The sequence below is a fragment of the Camelina sativa genome, chromosome 9 (genome assembly GCF_000633955.1).
Source record: "Camelina sativa cultivar DH55 chromosome 9, Cs, whole genome shotgun sequence".
Classification (NCBI taxonomy): domain Eukaryota; kingdom Viridiplantae; phylum Streptophyta; class Magnoliopsida; order Brassicales; family Brassicaceae; genus Camelina; species Camelina sativa.
The window spans coordinates 34,775,826-34,796,662 of NC_025693.1; the positions used below are offsets into that span (position 1 = coordinate 34,775,826).

General features: G+C 30.7%; 2 protein-coding genes and 1 pseudogene across 7 annotated transcripts; all 3 read right to left on the bottom strand.

Annotated features, from left to right (window-relative positions):
- Positions 329–15,168, bottom strand: LOC104714104 (beta-glucosidase 30). Of its 6 annotated transcripts, XR_002033329.1 has the most exons (14): positions 14,960–15,107; positions 13,500–13,569; positions 13,268–13,323; positions 13,094–13,169; positions 12,739–12,816; positions 12,538–12,625; positions 12,073–12,447; positions 11,769–11,986; positions 11,636–11,670; positions 11,442–11,544; positions 11,067–11,175; positions 10,716–10,946; positions 9,757–9,889; positions 9,290–9,490 (listed from the first exon to the last, which is right to left on the bottom strand). XR_002033329.1 is itself a non-coding variant. In XM_019229605.1 (13 exons), the coding sequence occupies exons 1-12, from the start codon at positions 15,044–15,046 to the stop codon at positions 10,757–10,759; spliced, it is 1,485 nt and encodes a 494-aa protein (XP_019085150.1). In that variant the 5' UTR covers positions 15,047–15,107; the 3' UTR covers positions 9,699–9,884; positions 10,716–10,756. The 6 variants fall into 6 exon arrangements, 5 of the variants coding, with proteins under 5 accessions (XP_019085151.1, XP_010429662.1, XP_019085150.1 ...); XM_019229605.1 differs by lacking the exon at positions 9,290–9,490 and having other exon boundaries at positions 9,699–9,884; XM_019229604.1 differs by lacking the exon at positions 9,290–9,490 and having other exon boundaries at positions 9,699–9,889.
- On the bottom strand, positions 18,470–20,205 carry LOC104714105 (serpin-Z3-like). The gene is made up of 2 exons (XM_010431361.1): positions 19,762–20,205; positions 18,470–19,490 (listed from the first exon to the last, which is right to left on the bottom strand). Exons 1-2 carry the CDS (start codon positions 20,137–20,139, stop codon positions 18,702–18,704), a joined length of 1,167 nt encoding a protein of 388 aa, XP_010429663.1. The 5' UTR covers positions 20,140–20,205; the 3' UTR covers positions 18,470–18,701.
- Positions 20,345–20,837, bottom strand: part of LOC104715965 — a 3,271-nt pseudogene continuing 2,778 nt past the window's right edge.

The window sequence follows — 20,837 nt, forward strand, 5'->3', positions numbered from 1 at the left end:
AACATATAAAGATTTGTAATTATGTATATGAATGTAAAACTTTAAATTTTAATTATATATAGTTAAAAATTAGATAAATATATTAAATCGAAATATATGTGATTTTAGGCGGTTTAGGCGGTCGTCTAGGCGTCGGTTGAGCGCCTAGCGCCTAGACGGCGCCTAGGCGACCGCCTAGACCGCTTTTTCGAACACTGGTTTAAATGGATAAAAATACAATGTTATTAGCACATGACTTTCTTCTTTTCTAATGTTTTTTTAATTGTTTTTTGTTTCTCATATTTTTTTTTTTTTTTTATAAGATGTCAAACTTTATGCATCTTGGAAATCTTGCAACCTTTTTTTTATAATAATAAAAATGTTTAGAGCATTCAAGGACATTAAAGTATAGACAAATTGAAATCAAGAAAAATAATAAAATCTTGCCACTCAAATTTTTAACGAAAAGATACAACGATTTTCACCCTCCTCTCTCCACCATGAAAGATCCAAAGATACCATTCCTCTCTTTTATGGTCTATCCAACCGACCTCTTAAGGAACTGTTTGAACCATTTGGCCGAATCTTTAGGATAACGTTTGAGCCCATCGAGAAAGTCAACATAGTAAAGACCAAACCTAGCAGTGTATCCACTTTCCCATTCAAAGTTGTCCATGAATGACCATGCGTAGTATCCTCTTACATCACAACCATCCATCCTATAAACATATACTTTAGTTTCATAACTTTCATTAACAAAAATGATCAATTTAAATAGTTATCGTCAGAAAGATTAAAGATTGAACCCAAAGAAAAAAAGATCAAGAACGAACACTATAGCTTTGTGAAGTTCTTCGAAGTGTGCCTTATGGTATTCAATCCTAACTGTGTCATTAAGTATCTCTTCTCTTGGTTTTGTACCATCATCAGTTTCATGGATTCCTACAATCCAGTTATCAAAACGAGAACAATAAATAGATGCATCAAATTGAAACAAAAAATAATTAAACTTTCTCAAATCAGTTCGGTAAATTATTTTTTTTTTATAAAATTACTTTGGTTAGTAATTGGCTAAATTATATATTTCTATCAAACTCATGTTCCAAATAAGTGCTAAGAAATTATATATATTTTGTAGAGGTATATATGATGTAGTACTTAGAATAAGAATCCCTAGTTAAAAGTTTTGAGTACCAAACAAAAAAGCTTTCTAACCATTTTCTTTGATGTAGACAGGGATGTTATTGTATTTCTCCTTGACGTAGTTAAGAACTTTTCGCAAACCTTCCGGATATGACAATATCAAACCACTTCCAATCTGAGGAGAGTTTTCAATAAATTAAATATCTTAAGATGATTATATGTGGCACTTAGCAATTAATAGCTATGAAAAATAAGTAAATTCTTACCCCATTTCCAATGATGTGACCACTGTGGTCAGTCACTGTTTCAAAACATATTATAAACCTTGTTTAGTTTACCATATCCAACCGTAATTAAAGTTAGTATAGAACGGTCAGTCTTTAGTAATTTACTTAGCATTACGTACGTTTTCTTTCGACGTGATTGTCAGTTCTGCACCGGGGCTTTTCAGGGTCGATGTGAGGAAGAAGAGTTGCGAAGCGTGCTGTATAGTAATTTATTCCGACATAATCCGTTGAATTTTTTAACAGTTTTGATTGTTCTGCAGTAAACGAAGGTAATTTATCTCCTGCATATTTTTTAACAATCTCCGGATAATCTCCGTGAATGAGTGGATCAAGATGCCTACATTCATAAGAGAACAAAAATTAATATTTCAAGTAGATAGAAATGATCATCAAAAAAAAAAAAAAAAAATTAAGCTTAGATAAATTACCATCCAATTTCAAAGGCAAGAGCTCGTTCAACTGCTTCTTTATCTTCGCCAGAGTCTGAATTATAAGGCTCATGCCATATTGGTGCCAATACTATACCAATTTTACTGTCATCAGAAATTTTTTTGCATTTTCGGAATTCATCTACTGCAACAGCATGAGCAAGAAGAGTGTGATGTGAAACAATGTAAGGCTCAGTGCTCGAATCGCCGGCGTGACTTTTTTCATTTACCCAACTCGAGCATCGTCCAGGCGCCTTGTTACCATTATCGTAACTTGCAATAGCCATGATGTATGGTTCATTGATAGTTGCCCACAACTTCACTTTCTCTCCAAATTCTTCGAAACAAACTCTTGCGAAATCTCGAAAATCTTCTCTATATTTTCTCAAATTAATCATAAAATATAACATCAGTTGTTTTTGTTGAGTAACACTATACATATATATATATATATGGTGTCTGAGAATATATGTTAATTAGGCTTACACAATTTGAGGGCTTAAAAAACCACCATATTCGTCGTCCAAAGATTGTGGATGGTCCCAATGATATAGCGTCATTGAAGGTTGTATGTCTTGATGTTTATCAGATCATATAATTTGGTAAGCGACAGCTACTTTTATATTATGATTTAATTGCATTACTTGAGTATAAACCATACCTTTTATATAATTAGAAAATTTCAACTTAATTACTGGTGCAATGATCTTACCATTAGCAAGAAGTTCGTCTATGAGATCCTTGTAGAATTGTACACCTTCTTTGTTTACTCCATCTTTTAGCTTTCCACCTATAGACAAATTACAATTCACCACAAAATAATTAACCTATTCACTGGAAGGTATCACTTAGAATGCCATTGTAAAATAAGTAAACCTAATTATCTCATTAACGGTAAAATAGTCATATATAGTTTTAAAGACCGGATAGTTTTACGAGTAAACCTAATTATCTGTATATAGTTTTACGAGTTGGTCCACCAAATTTTGGCTGATGCTGGCTAAATAGTGGACCGGATAGTCTATTTTGACATATACAGATATACGTCAAATTGCATTAACTAAGATAATAAAATCATATAATCGATCTGTCCAACTATTATAATATTGACTTTGGAGTAACACATACTCATATTCAAAAATAAATATTCACATCAAATAACTTCACAAATAATTGTTCTATTAAAATTAAAGAGATAATTTTATCAACAACTGAGACAGGTTTGCCGACAAAAAAAAAAAAGAAAAAAAAAAGAGGTGTAAAACTTACTAGGAATTAATCTGGACCACGAGATTGAGTATCGGAAAGAGTCCATGTTTATCTCCTTCATCAATTTTATGTCATCCTGTTTTGTATTTGTCGTATTAGTAAAAAAATATCGACTAATTACCAACACAAAGTCACAAACCGAAAAAAAAAAAATGATAACTAGTACATACGAGTGGAAACGTAAGTAGAGTATGAGTGTACCAACACTTTCAAGAAAATATATCGTTTGATAGGATAGTTTGATACATGCATATATGATTCTAAGCGTACCTTGTAACGATGATAAAAATCAATTGCTACATCTCCATTATGCATTTTTGTCCTCTCTGCAGTCAATGAATTTATAAAATAATCATAAGTTTTTTTGTCCCTACTCGCAAGTAATAATTCAGTAGAAATGTCAAATGCGGTATTGGTTGGTATAGGGGCTACATAGATTTTTTTGTAATTAGACAGACCTGGATAAGTGTGGCTGAAATGGTCCCATATACTCGGAGACTTCCCCCCTTCATTCGTTGCACCTTCGTACTGCATACAAATTTATATTGACATATTTCCTCTTATATATAGCTAGGATTTGTTTTTTTTTTATCTTAATTTTAATAACTGAAAATAAATTAAATAAGAAAATAGATTAAGAAAATAAATTATGAACTGGTTAAATTAGGGTTTGTTTTCCAACTTAAAATCAATTGATAATAAGTGAAGAGACTTTAACTCTTTATATATAACTTAATAATTTCTCAAACTACTGATGTGAGACGTATTACACTAACAGAGCTTTCAGGTCATACAGTTTTTAGAGAGTAGTAGAGTAGAAATAGAATACGTATACTACGATGGAGACTAGGGAGAGAGAGTTAGTAATGAATCTGATGACCATTTTCGCAAAGTTGGTTTGAATAACAAAACATGAACAGTTTGACAATGAAAGGAGGCTATTTATATTTAGATATCTAATTTGAAAATAAATAAAAACCTTAATTACATAATCAAAAATGAATCGTGATTTTCGTAAAATCATGTAATGTTTTGACAAAACAAGGAAATAAAAGTATGTTATTTGTAAAGCGACAGTCTTTTGTCCCTAAACTAAACATTATATATACTATATATGAATCCTGCGCTGCCACACATATATGTAGGTTTTATTTATATACTATTTTTTGTCTAACATTTTTCAAATATATATATATATATATATATATATATATATATATATATCCATATTTGCATATTTTACATATATACTATTTATTTGTTATATATAATATGAATTACTAGCTTAGCTATATTTTATAACAATTAATATAATTATCTCATTTCTTATATTTTTGTGTGTATGTATAATTTTATTATACATACTTATTTAAGCCATTTATTCATATATGCTTTATCTAACAAGTCATTTGCGCCTGATGATTACTTTCATACTTATTTTTAATCTAAAATTACCAAGACCAAATTCCAAATTAACTATTAACCTTCGTCTCTTTAACTTTTCTCCATGCATAATATTTTTTTCCTTAAAATCAACATAAATTCCATTTATCAAATTTTAGTGAACACTATGTGTTAATAAAACTAGAAGTGAACATGTTTACAAAATGAAAAAAGTAAATTCTCATATTAACCCTTTTAATAGATATAAATATATAATCAAGGAGAGAAAATTTTATGTTGACATAAAACTCACGAAAACAGTTAATGATACTTTACACACGGGTTTTGAAATATAAATCAATCACTATTCGATATTTTTGTGAATCTCCCACCAAATAGTGTATTTAGTAAGAAAATCAAGCCACGAAATCAATCATTTGGAGAATTCAAAAAGTTTGTCATTCGAAAATTTTCATTACAAGAAAAACGAATAGTAAAAAAGTCCATATTAAAATAACAAAATAATATTTAAATTATTAATGATATGATATGATACTCCCTTTATTAGAAAAGAACAAAAACTGAAACTACTTACGTCGAGATCTATAGACGTCAGTCTTGAGCAACTAAGTGTATATAAAATATTTTATTTTCCATGCAGTTAGATTGAAACTCGAAGGGCCGTTTTACATTAAAATATAGCTGTTCCGATTAAGTTTTTATGGCTCACCTTCCTTTCAAACTAAAAGTCTAAAACGAGCATGTTTTGTAATTTCTTGTGTCAATACTATAGAACATACGAATTTAAATCCGAGTAGTAACACAAAAATTATACTAAGATAAATGACTAATTACAGGTCCATAATCGAGCATTTTTTAGAACTAAAATATTTATTTTCAGTTGGCTTAACAGAAATCTCAAACAACAAATGAAATTTCGTGTAAACTACTTGTTTTATGTAAAAGATATGAATTAGCAAAAAGGTTAAGTTAACTGCGAAATTACAGAGTTTTTTCTACGTTATGGATCAAAGTCGTATAATCACATAGCCATTTGCTAATATATAGATTGCTTATCAAAACTATCAATTTCTTTTTACCTGAAACGATGAACCAGCCGTTCCAAAAATGAAACCATCTGGAAAACTATGTCTATCAAGTGTTGGGGAATCAATCGTTTTTGCCATTTTTTGCTCTCTCCGTTTCTTTTCTTTTTTTGGTTTTTGTGAGTTTTGAAGTGATATCGACAGAAGAGATTTGCTCCACCATATATAGAGGATTACCCTCATCACTATACGTTATCTACGCGGAAATATTGGACATATATAACATTTTTTTCCTTTTTTGGTGTGATGACATACATACATACATATCTAGATAGGAAGAGAACTCATTAGTATTTTTGAAATAAATTATAATATTTCTTTCTTTTTCTGTACACCAACCAAATATATCTTTCCACGTAACGACTGATTTCGTTTGGATATTCCATTTCTGCGCTCTTAGGGTTTTACATTAAATATTAGTATAACCAGTTATAAAGCTGAAGAGTTTTTTTCTTCGTACATCGTCTTCTCTGAATATTTCCATGATTACGGATCAGATTCACATATGTGTTTTTTTTTTTTTTCACATCTATGTGTTACATCTTTTTTACCGAGGTCAAAATATTTATCATGTACATAGATAGGCCTATACATATGTGTGTGTGTTGACGACAAAAAAAGAAAAACATATGTGTGTGCAAATTAATGTTGGCGTGGAATGTGTGGTTAACATCATGATCGCTACATTCACTATTAACATATCGTGCGAAAAGTAAAACTACTTCGTGGAACAATAAGAATCACATGTGTAACTTAACGATGTATATAGCAAACCATCTAAACAATTTTTTTTTTTTTGAATTTTATGTTTTTGAAATATTCGTTAGCATTGATCACATGGGTTCAAAATTTAACATAGTTTCCTTCGGGCCCAAAAGTTCAAAATTTAACATAGTTTCCTTCGGACCCAGAAAATTAGTCTTTGGGACTAGAAATCCTTTAAGATCACTCCTGAATTAAAAAAAAAAAGTACATACTGTCAATTTACAAAAAAGCTGTATAATATACATGATAAATCCAACTTTTGAAACTGGTCTCCACACTTTTGCAACTCGAATCTTTACAAAGATCTTTACGCTACTGAGAAGTCACTGTCAAAATCTGTGCTATGAATTAATCTACGGACGACCTTGCTGCAAACTACAAACACATGATGATTCTCGACAAAAAACAGTGAGTTCCTCACTTGTAGCACTCGCCTGATTAGCTTAATGACCAATATAAATGCCTAACAACCAAAACACAATAACAAAGTAAGTCTGAACATTCAAGGATGCAGTAAATCTTCGGATTATCAACATCAACGCTACAATCAACCGATTCTTCTCGAACTCTCCCAGGCCCAGAGATCAATGGACTGATAATAAGAAAAATGCCCACGAAGAGGAGTACCATGCATGAGAATAGCTAAGCCAGGAGTTCACTTGGATGGAGGACCGTGGAACACGGCGGGCTGCGGATGGTGAGAGGAGCGTCTAAAACTGTGCCGGAGATGCACACAGGTCTGGTGTGAAGTACTTTATAATACCGGAAGAGCTACCATTAACAAGCTCACTTCTCACATGTGTAACGTAAGTTTTATTTCGATAATAAAAAATAAATAGAAGATTTTTTTTTGTTTCGATAATAAGTATACTATGCGTCTCCTTTATTAAAAAAATCGTGCTTACATCATTTGTTCGGTATGATTGTAATTTTACAGGATCGTTCATGAAAACAAGTCTCTTTATAGTATCTAATTTTGGGCAGTGAAGTTGTTGGTTTTCTTATTTTCATTTTCTGTTGTGTGACAAAATATATATATTCACTATTTTTGTGTTTAGAGTTTTGTATTAGTGATCAGTAATGTAGTTTGTCGGATTATCGATTCTAACAATATATATAAACCAAGTCGCTTTGATCCAGTGATAAAAGTAAGTAAATTTCGTCACCTGTATTCGAATAGTATTGGCTACGGAGTTCAAAATTTAACATGATTTCCCCTGCTCCAGAAAATTAGTCTTTAGATCTAGAAATCTTTTGGAATCACTCTTGAGTTATTCTAAAAAATAAATATATATATATATATATATATTACATAAACTGTTGTGATGCATATTTTGAGATTCTAAATCCAATTTTTTATGCTTAATTTATGGTTGATTTGATTTTAAAATACAATATAGTTTTTCATATAATTACAGTAAATATTATTAAATTTGTAAAAAGTATGGAATGATTAATCATTGTATCACACAGTGTATTGTGACGTGTTTTAATCAAATTAAGTAAACTTTGAATTATAGGTGTAGATTCCTATTAAATAAGTAAATAATAATTTAATTCATTGAAAAATTGGTTCAGGTGTATTAGGAAATTTAGTCTAAAAGATCATAAACATAGAATGACACTTTTATGTGAAACAGAAAAAACTATAACTTAAAAAATTAAAACTAGAGCATATAATAATATTAGTTTAAAACCAAAATTATTACAAAATATGAATGAGTCAGCTGGACCATTGCGAAACTATTAATTCCCCAAATGGTCGGTCCCATATATTGATAAGTTCTCACAAGATTGAGAGAGATACGTATGGTGTCAATGGCACGAAAGGTGTGTGGGGGTACATATTTAAATTGGGAGACGACAACAACAAAAACGTGGCTACTCAATTCTCTAGAAAACAAAAATATAACAAACGTTACTGCAAAAAAAAAAGACATTAAAAAAACAAATAATAATTAGGAAAAAAAACGACAGCACTACTTACTTGCTTCTTTTTTATAGTTACACTAATTATTGCAAGAAAATAGATTTATGTATTCGACAAAAGATGTCTCATTAACCTTCTAAATTTACTTCTCTTTTCTTCAAATTGTTACGTCCAAACTGCCACTATAGTGGTTACTAAGTACTAACTTACTACTTACTACATATTTTCTTGGCCCGTAAATCTATTTTCCGACCGATGACCGATATGCTATCTAATAAATTATATATATATATATATATAATTTATATATATATATATAATTTCATAGATCATTATGTGATCTTAACAGCAATGCAGCAAGCTTGGTTCAAAAGACACACATCTGTTTGTTTTAAAGGAGACTGCCAACTATTTACAAAAATACTTCACAATGCACACCTAGATATCTCCATTGAAGGAATTATTGAAGACATTAGATGGTGGGAAGCATGGTTTAACTTCGTTCAATTTGTTTTTACTAAGAGATGTTGTAATACTGTTGCACACTTTTTAGCAAAATTTGGATGTCTTCACTGCATTTTCTATTTTGAATGTGTTAGACCACATGTTTGGTTAATTCAACAAATGTATCTAGACTATACCAATTTATCAATATAAATCACTTTTTCGTTTAATATAAATCACTTTTTGACGAAAAAGCTTTAAAATTTATTATTCTTTATGAGATTGTTGTTTGTTCTCCATCTTTGATTATTTTCATGCTTAGATGAATTATGTCGATTCACATATTGCTTCCAGTTGATCCCCATCAAACCAAGAAAAGTGGTGTTGGAATCGATGGATCTATTATTAGCTGGGCAAAGCTTCCCTAGCCAACCACCATATTAGCCAACCACCATATTGATGTTGAAACAATTCGACCTTTTTTTTGTTAGTGATCCCGTACTTATTAACAATATAGCATCAATCAACAACAGCGGATGACATAAGCAATATCAATAATCCAATGAATAAATCTAATAATAAATAACCAAATACCAAATCTAACCGTTTATAATCCAACAATGTGAATGAGCAAATAACCCGCATCCTAACAATGTTCTAATTAACCAACTCTAGAAACCTAACAGAAATCAGACAACAATCGAGCCTCTAGAACATCCTCATCTTCTTGATTCCACAATCACACTTTGCCTTTACCTACACCACAAACAATAATTGTGATACGTGAGTATTATTACAAATACCCAGTGAGATGATCTTCTCATCTGCTAGGCTATACACACATGCGAAAATACAAATACAAACAACACAAAAGCAAGCAAACAAAAAAAGGTTAGATTCTTTGTACAAAATTTTTTTTTGCTGACTAAATTTTACATTTTTTTAAAAAAAGGTATCAAATCTCTTTATGAAAATAATATATTTTCAAAGAAATTGTAGAAAATTCAAGGTTGTTACATAACTGAAAGGAAAAAAACTGAAACGATAACAAAAAGAAATCTTGAACTGAAATGATGATAAGGAATTTGGAAAGATCAACGATTTTCATCCTCCTCTCTCCATAAAAGATCCAGTGGCCCCACGCATGTTGCTTCACTACAAGAAAAAAAAAAGTTAGTTATAAGGGCATGTTTATAGAGAGATCAGTTTAGGATGTTCTTAGAGTATAAATATTGTGAAAATAATTTAAGATCAGTAATTAAGAATTTTGTTAAAAAGTTAGTTACTGGGAGAACATGTTTAAGATCTTAATATTTAATAATATAATATTTTTATAGAAATTTAAGAATGTTTAATAAATACATAGATTAATGTTTAATAAAAAATTTANGGTGTTCTTAGAGTATAAATATTGTGAAAATAATGTAAGATCAGTAGTTAAGAACTTTTGTTAAAAAGTTAGTTATTGGGAGAACATGTTTAAGATCTTAATATTTAATAATATAATATTCTTATAGAAATTTAAGAATGTTTAATAAATACATAGATTAATGTTTAATAAAAAATTTAAGAATGTTTAATACTATTTAATAATATAATGTTTATTAATATTCTTAAACATATTACAATTATAAAAATTTATAAAATAACATTTTAATTGCAAACTTATAAAACTTTTACTAAAATTCAAAATACAATGCTATATTTTTATGAAACAAAAAAAAACATTGTAAATAAAAATTTTTAAAAAAACAAACAAACATATTACTTAATTAATTAAACAAGACAAACATTTTATTTAATTAATACATAGATTAATGTCTAAATTTATTCCATATATTCTCAACCAATCTGAGAGAGACACGTCACACAAAATCAGGCCCAAGAACAGTTCTAGAATAAGATCAATGAGCCTGATCTTAAATCCACTATTCAATTATTTTTATTTTTAAATGGCTTAAGAACACCCCATCTGATATACCTATAAACATGACCTTATGTGATAACTCCTCCACCTCCTCTTTACTTGGTCTCCCCCACCGATCTTTTAAGGAACCGCTTGAACCATATCGCCGAATCTTTAGGATAACGTTTGAGCCCGTCGATATAGTCGACATAGTAAAGACCAAACCTAGCAGTGTATCCATGTTCCCATTCAAAATTGTCCATCATAGACCATGCATAGTATCCTCTTACATCACACCCATCCTTCCTATAAATATATTATTAGTTTCATCAACAGAAACTATTAATTGAATTGATATTTAAATAAACATTGTCAGAAAAAATTAAGATTAAACCAAGAAAAAATAAGAAAAAGATAAGAACGAACACTATAGCTTTGTGAAGTTCTTCGAAGTGTGCCTTATGATATTCAATCCTAACAGTGTCATTAAGTATCTCTTCTCTTGATTTTGTACCATCGTCGCTGTCATGGATCCCTACACATCAGTTATCAAAACGTAAACCATAAAAAAAGTTAAATATTGAAAAAATCAGTTTGGTAAATATTTCTTTCCAGAAAAAAAGTTTTGTTACTAATTGGCATATATTTCTATCTAACTAACTAATGCTCGAAATAATTGCTGAGAAACTATTTATGTGTTGTAGAGGTATGTATATGTAGTGCTTCAAAAAAAAAATGGTGTGAACTAAAAATAAAGCTTTCTAAATTTTTAGTTACAAAAAAAAAAAAAAAAAATCTAACCATTTTCTTTGATGTAGACTGGCATGTTGTTGTATTTCTCTTTGACGTAGTTAAGAACTTTTCGCAAGCCTTCCGCGTATGACAATAATAAACCGTTTCCAATCTGAATTTTGAAAAGAAACAAAATTTCTGATGATTATATGTCGCATTTAGCAATTAATAGTAATGACTAATGAGGAAAAGTAAATTCTTACCCCATTTCCGATGCTGTGACCACTGTGGTTAGTCACTGTTTCAAAACAGATTATAAACCTTGTTTAATTTACCATCTATGCTTCATAAAAATTAATTTGGAACAATATTTAGTAATTAATTATCAGTACGTACGTTTCCTTTCGACTTGATTGTCAGTCTTGCACCGAGGCTTTTCAGGGTCAATGTGAGGAAGGAGAGTTGCGAAACGTGCTGTATAGTAATTTATTCCGACAAAATCCAGTGAACCTTTTAGCAATTTTGATTCTTCTGTAGTAAATACAGGTAATTTATCTCCTGCATATTTTTTTACGATATCCGGATAATCTCCGTGAATAAGTGGATCAAGATGCCTGTGCACATAAGAGAATAAAACTTAATATTACAAATAGATAAAATGCTAACTACAAATAAAAAAAATTATGCTTAAATAACTTACCATCCAATTTCAAAAGCTAGAGCTCGTTCTACTGCATCTTTATCATCGGCAGAGTCTGAATTATAAGGCTCATGCCATATTGGTGCCAATACTATACCAATTTTACTATCATCAGAAATTTTTTTGCATTTTCGGAATTCATCTACTGCAACAGCATGAGCAAGAAGAGCGTAATGTGAAACAATGTAAGGCTCAGTGCTTGAATCACCGGCCGGACTTATTTCATTTACATAACTCGAGCATCGACCAGGCGCCTTGTTACCATTATCGTAACTTGCAATAGCCATGATGTATGGTTCATTGATAGTTGTCCATAACTTAACTTTTTCTCCAAATTCTTCGAAACAAATTTTTGCAAAATCTCGAAAATCTTCTCTGTTTAAAATTAATCATTAAAAATAACAATATTGGTTGTTTGTAAAATAAAATTTTCGATGTTTTAGAATATATGTTAATTAGGCTTACACGATTTTAGGGCTTAGAAATCCACCATATTCGTCGTCCAAAGATTGTGGATGGTCCCAGTGATATAGTGTCATTGAAGGCTGTATGCCTGCAGATTTATTATACCATATAATTGATATGTGACAATTACATCTATAATAATTTAGTTTTTTATATTATAATCATAGAACTTTAACTTAATTATTGGTGTAATGATCTTACCATTAGCAAGAAGTTCGTCTATGAGATCTTTGTAGAATTGTACACCTTCTTTGTTTACTCCATCCTTCAGCTTTCCACCTATAGACAAGTTAAAATCCACCACAAATTAATTTGTATAAATAATTATTCGAATTAACTGGAAATTTAATTCTCATTAAGGACATAATCATTAATTTTAATTTAAAATAATTAATTTAAAATATCTTCTTAAAATAGCTAGAATATCATTTTACTAGATATGGTCCTTACCTAGTTATTGATAATATATATTTACAAATAATTATATCAGCAAATGAGATAGGTTTGCCGGCCAAACAAACAAAAAAAGATAATAATTAAGAGGTTTAAAACTTACTAGGAATTAATCTGGACCAAGAGATTGAGAATCGGAAAGAGTCCATGTTTATCTCCTTCATCAATTTAATGTCATCCTGTTTTGTATTTGTCAAAATAAAAATAAAAAATTTCGTTTAATATGATAGTTATATTTACCTTTCATTTTAAATATGATTGATTATAATAAGTATACCTTGTAACGATGATAAAAATCAATTGCTACATCTCCATTATGCATTTTGGTCCTTTCTGCAGTCAATGAATTTATAAAATAATCATAAGTTTTTCGTCCCTACTCTCAAGTAATAATTCAATAGAAATGTCAAATTTGGTATTGTTGGTTATAGCCTTATAGGGACGTCGGTACATAGATTTGGCATTCCAAGCCAATGAAATCGATCCATAGATTTTGTAATTGGACAGACCTGGATAAGTGTGGCTGAAGTGGTCCCATATACTCGGAGACTTACCACCTTCATTTGTTGCACCTTCGTACTGCATACACATATTTATATTAATAATATTTTATCAGATTCAGAGCTAGATTTTTTTTCTTCTTATTTTATAAATGAAAACAAAGTGACAAGAACAAGCTATGAGCTTCTATATACATGCATAATTTATACATACAGTATCATATTTTCATATAAGATTTATTAGCTCGATATATTCTTACATGTTAATTAATATAAATATATGTTAATCATTTAACAATTTTAACAGATATAATCAATGATAAAACAATATTATGTTGACATAAAAACTCACGAAAACATTAAAATGATGTTTTATGGCAGTTTTTTGAAATATTGAACAATTACTATTTCCATGTTTTTGTGAACCGCTCGCAGGAATAGTCTATTTTAGTAAGAAAACTATGCCAATAAATCAGTGATTTGTGAAAAGACCCTTATTATAGAATTATGATTTATAGTAGAAAAAAATAATACCAAATTAGCAATTTTTAAAAATAATTAATAAAGCGATTATGATGTTATCGATGGTGAGACTTTCGTCATTTTTTATATCTAGCCATCTTGGCCTAGGGTGATGCAGACTACTTTGTTTGTATAAGAAAGAAAATAAGAGAATATTTGAGCAAATAAAATAAAAAGAACAAAAACTGAAACTTCTTTATCGTGAGCATATTAAATATTTGACTTTTAACTCGAACGACCGTTTCATTCATTAGCAAATCTAGCTGTCCCGAATAAGTTTTACGGTACATCTTCCTTGCTTTTTTTTTCACAGCAAACATAGTTCATCCGTTCAAGCTAATTAAAACAGGCGGTTTTCTTTAGAAAAAAAACAATCCAATGTAGAAGAGCTTACATGAGAAAAGATAAACCCTCACGATCCTGCCTTTTTAGCAAGACAGTCAGCATGAATATTGTAACAACATGGAAATAAAAGACAAAGAAAAAGAAAAGAATTTGAGTTTCAACATGGTACACCTACCTTTCTTTGAGCATGTTTTGTAATTTATTTTCTCAGTATAATAGAAAAATATACGAATTTAAATCCCAATAATGATACAAAAGTTATGCTGACATAAATGACTAATTATATTTTACCCGTCCATAATCGAGCATTTTTATAGTTTTAATGGTATTTTCAGTTGCGAAATCTAACAAACAACGTTTAAACTATTTTCCTAGTTAAAATGGTGTATTTTAAAATTGGAAACGATAAGTAAAGAAAAACTTAAATCAAAAAGATAATTAAGTTAAATTTAATATTATAGAGTTTCAAAACTTGTTTTATCATAAAGAGAACATCATATTTAAATCTAAATCCCGATTTTGTGCGTTTGTCATTGATCAAAGTGGTAGAATCACAAAATTATAGTTTGCCTGCTTATCAAAAACCATACAAACTTTTTTACCTGAAAGGATGAACCAGCCGTTCCAAAAATGAAACCATCTGGAAAACTATGTCTGTCTAGTTTTGGAGAATCAATTGTATTTGCCATTTTTTGCTCTTTTGCTCTTTTTTTTTTTTTGGTCTTTGTGAGATTTGAAAGTGATCCACACAAGAGATTTACTACCACCATATATAGAGGATTATCCTTGAGACTGTTCCCCATCTACAGTACCTGGAAATATCTGGACATAAATTTTATTTTTTGGTGAAGTCTTTATTTTTATTTTTAGTGTGATGACATAGTCACACATACATGTGATGACATAGTCACACATACCATATGTAGATAGAGAGAAAATTAGTTAATATTTTTTGAAAAAATTACCATATTTCTATCTTCTTTTTTTTTTGGGTAGAAGAAAGGCAAGAGTTTCTTTCTTTTTCTTTACGCTAACCACAAATACTTTTCCACACAGACAATTTTGGACTCGAGATTCCATTTATGTGGTTAGGATTTTGAGGCATTTGCAAAAATACTATTTTCTATAACGTTTTGTAAAACTATTTTTTTTTCATTTTCAGTACTACTCGTTTATATACAAAATAACTAAATTTTAAATCTTAAATTCTAAAATACTAGATTTTACTCCTTTAAAACTATACCTAAATGTAAAATACAGAACCCAAACCTAAAAGATTAATTCTAAAAGTTTATTTTAACTAATTGTGTAAAATTAATTTAACATATTTTAATTAAAATGAGATAATTTTCTATTAAAATTCACATTATATATCAAAAACAAAAAAATAAATTGAAACAAAAAAAATAATGTGAATAACAACTATTTTAAAAGAGAAAGAGTATTTAATTAGTTATCTCACTGTCTAGATACGTACAACCAGCTATAATTTGGACATCGTCTTCTCTGTATATTTCCAATATTACTACTCAGATTCACTTGTTTTTTTCCTGTTCTTTTACCTTCCTACTCATTCTGAATGCAAAAAAAAAAAAGAAAAAAAAAATAAATATATATATATATAGGCGAGCCTATACATACGTGTGCAAATTGTTGGTGTGGAGTGTGGTTAACATCATGATGGCTACGTTCACTATTAACCGTACCAAAAAAGGTCATGTTGCATCAATTTATTGGTGTCAAATAAATAAATAATTGAAAATTGAATTATTTTTTAATGATTGATACAAAATATAAAATTTAACATCAAATAACTTGGGCTTTTTTAAGAATTTTTCCAAAAATAGTAACAGCAAAGTTAATATTGTTAACGTCCATAACAGAGACTAGGACTCTAGGAGAAATTTGAAAAAATAATAGTTTGTATGTTTCTTTGGCAGCTGTAAAATAGTTTGGGTATGTTTTTGATAACAAAAACAATTTATATTTTTTCGACAAATACTAAATAGTTTGGGTTTTGTTTGGAATTTTCGAGATAGCTCTTAACTTATCGATATGCATATGTGAATTGTTGATTGTTTCAAATATATTTGACTAATCACCCCGATGTGGATTGATTGTTTCAAATATATTTGACTTATAACCCCAACAAACACTTGCGCATTAAGTTTAGTTTTAAATTATTTTCTGTAAATGTCTACGTAATAGAGATTATTAAACCGAAAATGACTAGAAAAATAAGAAATTACAGCTAGTTCAGCATGGATATTGTCATTTTTGCGAAGATATCTTACCACAGACTAATACTATAAAAATCTATGGATATTGTCATTTTTTGCACTCATGGATTATGGTATCGTGGACCACTACTATAAAATTTCGGATACAGTAAAATATGGTCTGACCGGGTTAACGAAGCGTTTAGGTTTTACTTAATCTCAAGCGAGCATTCCATACAAAACCTGTTGTTTAATCTGCCCTTTGGCTATATAGTCTATGGAACCTTAAGCTGGAAAACCATCGATGAATATTTGTTTTTGAAGGCTCTTTCACAAACGCATCTGCTTCCTCTACTCGTGAATCAGATCCATTTATCCCGGTGTATCCATTCAAACATGTACATGCTGGTTATTATCTTCATCAACTATCCCTCGAAGCAGCTTGAAACCAACTCAATCCAGCAGCCACAACCAGAAGATGTGATTTTCCTGTTTTTGCTTCAGCTAGCCAGCCTCTGTCTCCGAGTTTCTACGGACCTATCCTCTAAATTTGTTACTCATCGATCTTATCTATGTCATCTTTGTTGTGAGCTTGTGCTTCAAGTTTATGTACACTTGTGTACCATTTGTTTCCTCTTTTTGGGTTGATTGAATGGATATAAGTATGGTTTGCACTTTGCACAGAAACCAAAAAAAATATGTGTTATTCATGATTAAAAATAAATATGTACATATATATATATATATATATTAAAAATTCTACTATTTGTAAGAAATTAAAGTTAAAATATTTTTATTAAGAGAGTTTTTATCTTACATATTTTCTTATACTAGCATAATACTGAACAGACGGTCATACACGAGAATAATTTAAATTACTTTGTCTGGTTTTTTTTAATCTGGTTGATACTAGACTTTGCACCACAAAAAAAAAAAGTTGATACTAGAAATATAAATATTAACAGTTTGTGTATAAGTGTATTATCTAAGGAATTTCTGCAGGATGACGAACTACCAACGCTGTCGTCATCTTTAGCATTGGAAGATGATCCACCACCAATGATGAATCATTGTTTACATGTAACTGAATAGAACTTTGGCTGGCTGACTTTTGTGTTTTAGATCTGGCAGGAGAAGTCTTGATGTTGTTTCGCGCGCGTGTGAGAGAGCTTTTGAGGGAGACTTGAGCGTCGTTAATTAGATTCAGGATCCCACGGACGAGAAGCCATCCACCGCTCAAGCCAACTCCAACCCCAGTCTGTTGTGTTTCAGTGTTTGTATCCAAGTTTCTCTTTGTTTCCAAACTAGCCTTAGATTTCAGAGGTTGCGCATTACTCACGTAACTTGTGTTTGTGTCCATCATTGTCTATTGTGGAAGTTTTGAAGAGTTTCTCCACGTTTGCTGTTATATATACTTTCCAGCATCAATACTGTGAATACGACTAATTTCATAGTGAAGTTGTTATTTATCCTATATATACTTTATACTTTCTACATCTACTTAATTTACCATATACTAGTTACAAATTTTATAATTCCACCCAATTTATAAAAAATTTCCCAATTAACCAATTTAATCTAATCGGTATCTAAAATCGTAAAATCTTGTTTACTTTTTTTTTGCGACATGTTGGTGTCGTGTTTGAGTCTACCACGACATCGTTGGCTTCTCAATTGACCTTTCTCGTTTCCAAAAGAGGTGGGGAAGAAAGGTTCTATAGTGATAAATACACTTAATAGCATATTGTGTTCGAATAAATTTCGTCAAAAATAAAACTGAATATCATTTGTTTCTCATATGTCAGAGTTAAATTTTATACACACTGGCTTCTAAATAAGATAAAATCATAATCAAAATTGCATATCTCTTCTACTTGTTTACACACAAATCAATAAGTAGGACCACCAAACTTAGTTCCATCATACCAGAAATAGACACAAAATACAACAAACATACTACTTAATGTTCTTTCACTTGGTAGTAGGACACATAATGGAAAAAAGCACACAAAGAGCAGTGGTTCCTACATCATTGGAATCCGAACAAGGCTCTGTTATTATTATTATCCAAAACGTAAATTGAGAAAGAGACTTAGTCTGGTCATCGTCACACCACAAAATACAATCATTGTTTAGAAGGATCAAGAACTTGACCCATGAACAAAATAACTCCACTCTTATCTTCTTTCACCGTGAATAGAAATGGATGGTCAGCTATGAAATCCGGGTTCCGCATCAAACATTGGGGCACCATGATGGCAACGGAGACGGCTGCAGCTTCGGTTCCCTCCTCATCCACCTCAATGCAAGCTTTATGAAGTATGCTTGAAACGTACAGGCTGTCACCTTTCCAAGACGAATCAACCATCTCAGTTAAATTACCTTCATCACTAAAAGGCAAATTCAGTCCCATTTCTTTCAAAACCTTTGAAGCTGTAAACTCAAAAGAGAAGTTAAACTTTGGAATTCTGAAAGCATCTACTGATATACGATGGAGTGGAATATGGTTATCAAGAAATCCTGGTTCCGAGCTTATGTTCTCAAGCAAAGCAGCTAATCCATCTTTATCATTAGGAAGATAAATGTACATGGAGAATTGACGTTGATCCTCTACATAAGGGAGGCGTAAAACTTGGAAACCATCATAGCCTCTTAGATATTGGTCTTTGTAACTGGTCATGAATGGGACTTTCACCGTGTTACCATCAAGAAGATGAAAATCATTATCTTTTGTCAAATTTGCATCAAATTTTCTACCCCATGATGCTTTGAAGTAGACTGCATTTGCTAGAATAAGTGTGCTACTACGGATGGTCTCTATAGTCTCCATACAATCGCGTGAAAGAATATCTTTGATTAGTCCATTGGTGTGGACATCAGCCCATGTATTTACCTCATCAATCACTTCACCAGGCTTCATGATAAATCAATACAAAAATTTGATTAATCATTCCACAAATTGGATGTAACATAAACTTTTGACTAATCATTCCACAAATTTTGATTAATCATTATCCCTTTAAACCATTATGAACATCTTAAATAACAAGAATACTCTGCTTTTATAATATCTAGAGATAAGTCTAAGTTTTGGCCGCATAATATACCGTACCCCGGTTATAAAAACAAAGCAAAAAAAAAAAAAAAAGATTAGAGCAAAGTTTACCCATAACGGAAAAAATTACCTTGGTAGCAAAGTCAACTTGACTACAAGTAGCATTGTAAGAGTTCTCCAAAAGCTCTTTAAAGGAAGGCTTCAAAGAAACAGATTTGTCCATCCATACACCGTTAGCCGCAGATAAGCACAAATCACTTCTCTCAGTGCCCCCATCGGTGAGCTTGGCCAAGGCTGAGTTGAGGTGATCCGTTGACGGTGACATGAGGAATGAGAGGATTTGTTCTTTGGTGACAGAGTTAGAACCGGCGGCAATGAGACTGAGCAGTACGTTAATTGACGTCGGTGAAAAGACAAGATTGAAGCCATTGGCAACGGTATCGATAACTTGCTTAGCTAGTCTTACCACGACATCGTTTTGTTTCTCAATTGATTTCCCTGACTCCATCCTTTTTTCCAGGAGAGGTCGGGAATCTGAGTCTAACTTCTAAATTATATATATGCAGATGTGAATATGTGATGGTTGATTTGATTGTTTCTAATACATTTGACTTATTACCCCAACCAACAAACACTTGCACATAAAAAATGGTTTTGAATTGTTTTCTGTTATTTATTTATTTATTTTTTTTTTGTCGGCGAATTGTTTTCTGTTAGTGTCTACATAATAGAGATTATTAAAACGACAATGATTAAAAAATAAGAAAGTACAGCTAGTTTAGCTAGGTGTCTGCGAAAAAATCTTACCGCGGACCAATACTATAAATCTCAAAAACTCTATTACTCTAACATGGATAATTGTACTACAAAATCTGACCGGAAGCCAAACCGGAGAAGCATATGGATTGCGGTTAAATACATAGTCCGACCGGGTTAGTGAATTGTTTAGCTTTTATTTTATCTTAAACATGTACATACTACATATACTATAGGGAGTGGTTCTTAACGGATAGTGACGGTCTGGGCATTGCGAGAACAAATAAATGAACCTTCATTTTGATTTCAACTACTATTTTCAAACATTAATGCAAAGTAAATGGTTTGAGCAGTTAAAAAAAAGCAAAAAAATGAAAAACCAAACTGAAACACACATATACTCACTCAACGAAAACAATCAAAATAAGGCCTCCACACGTTTAGTCTTTT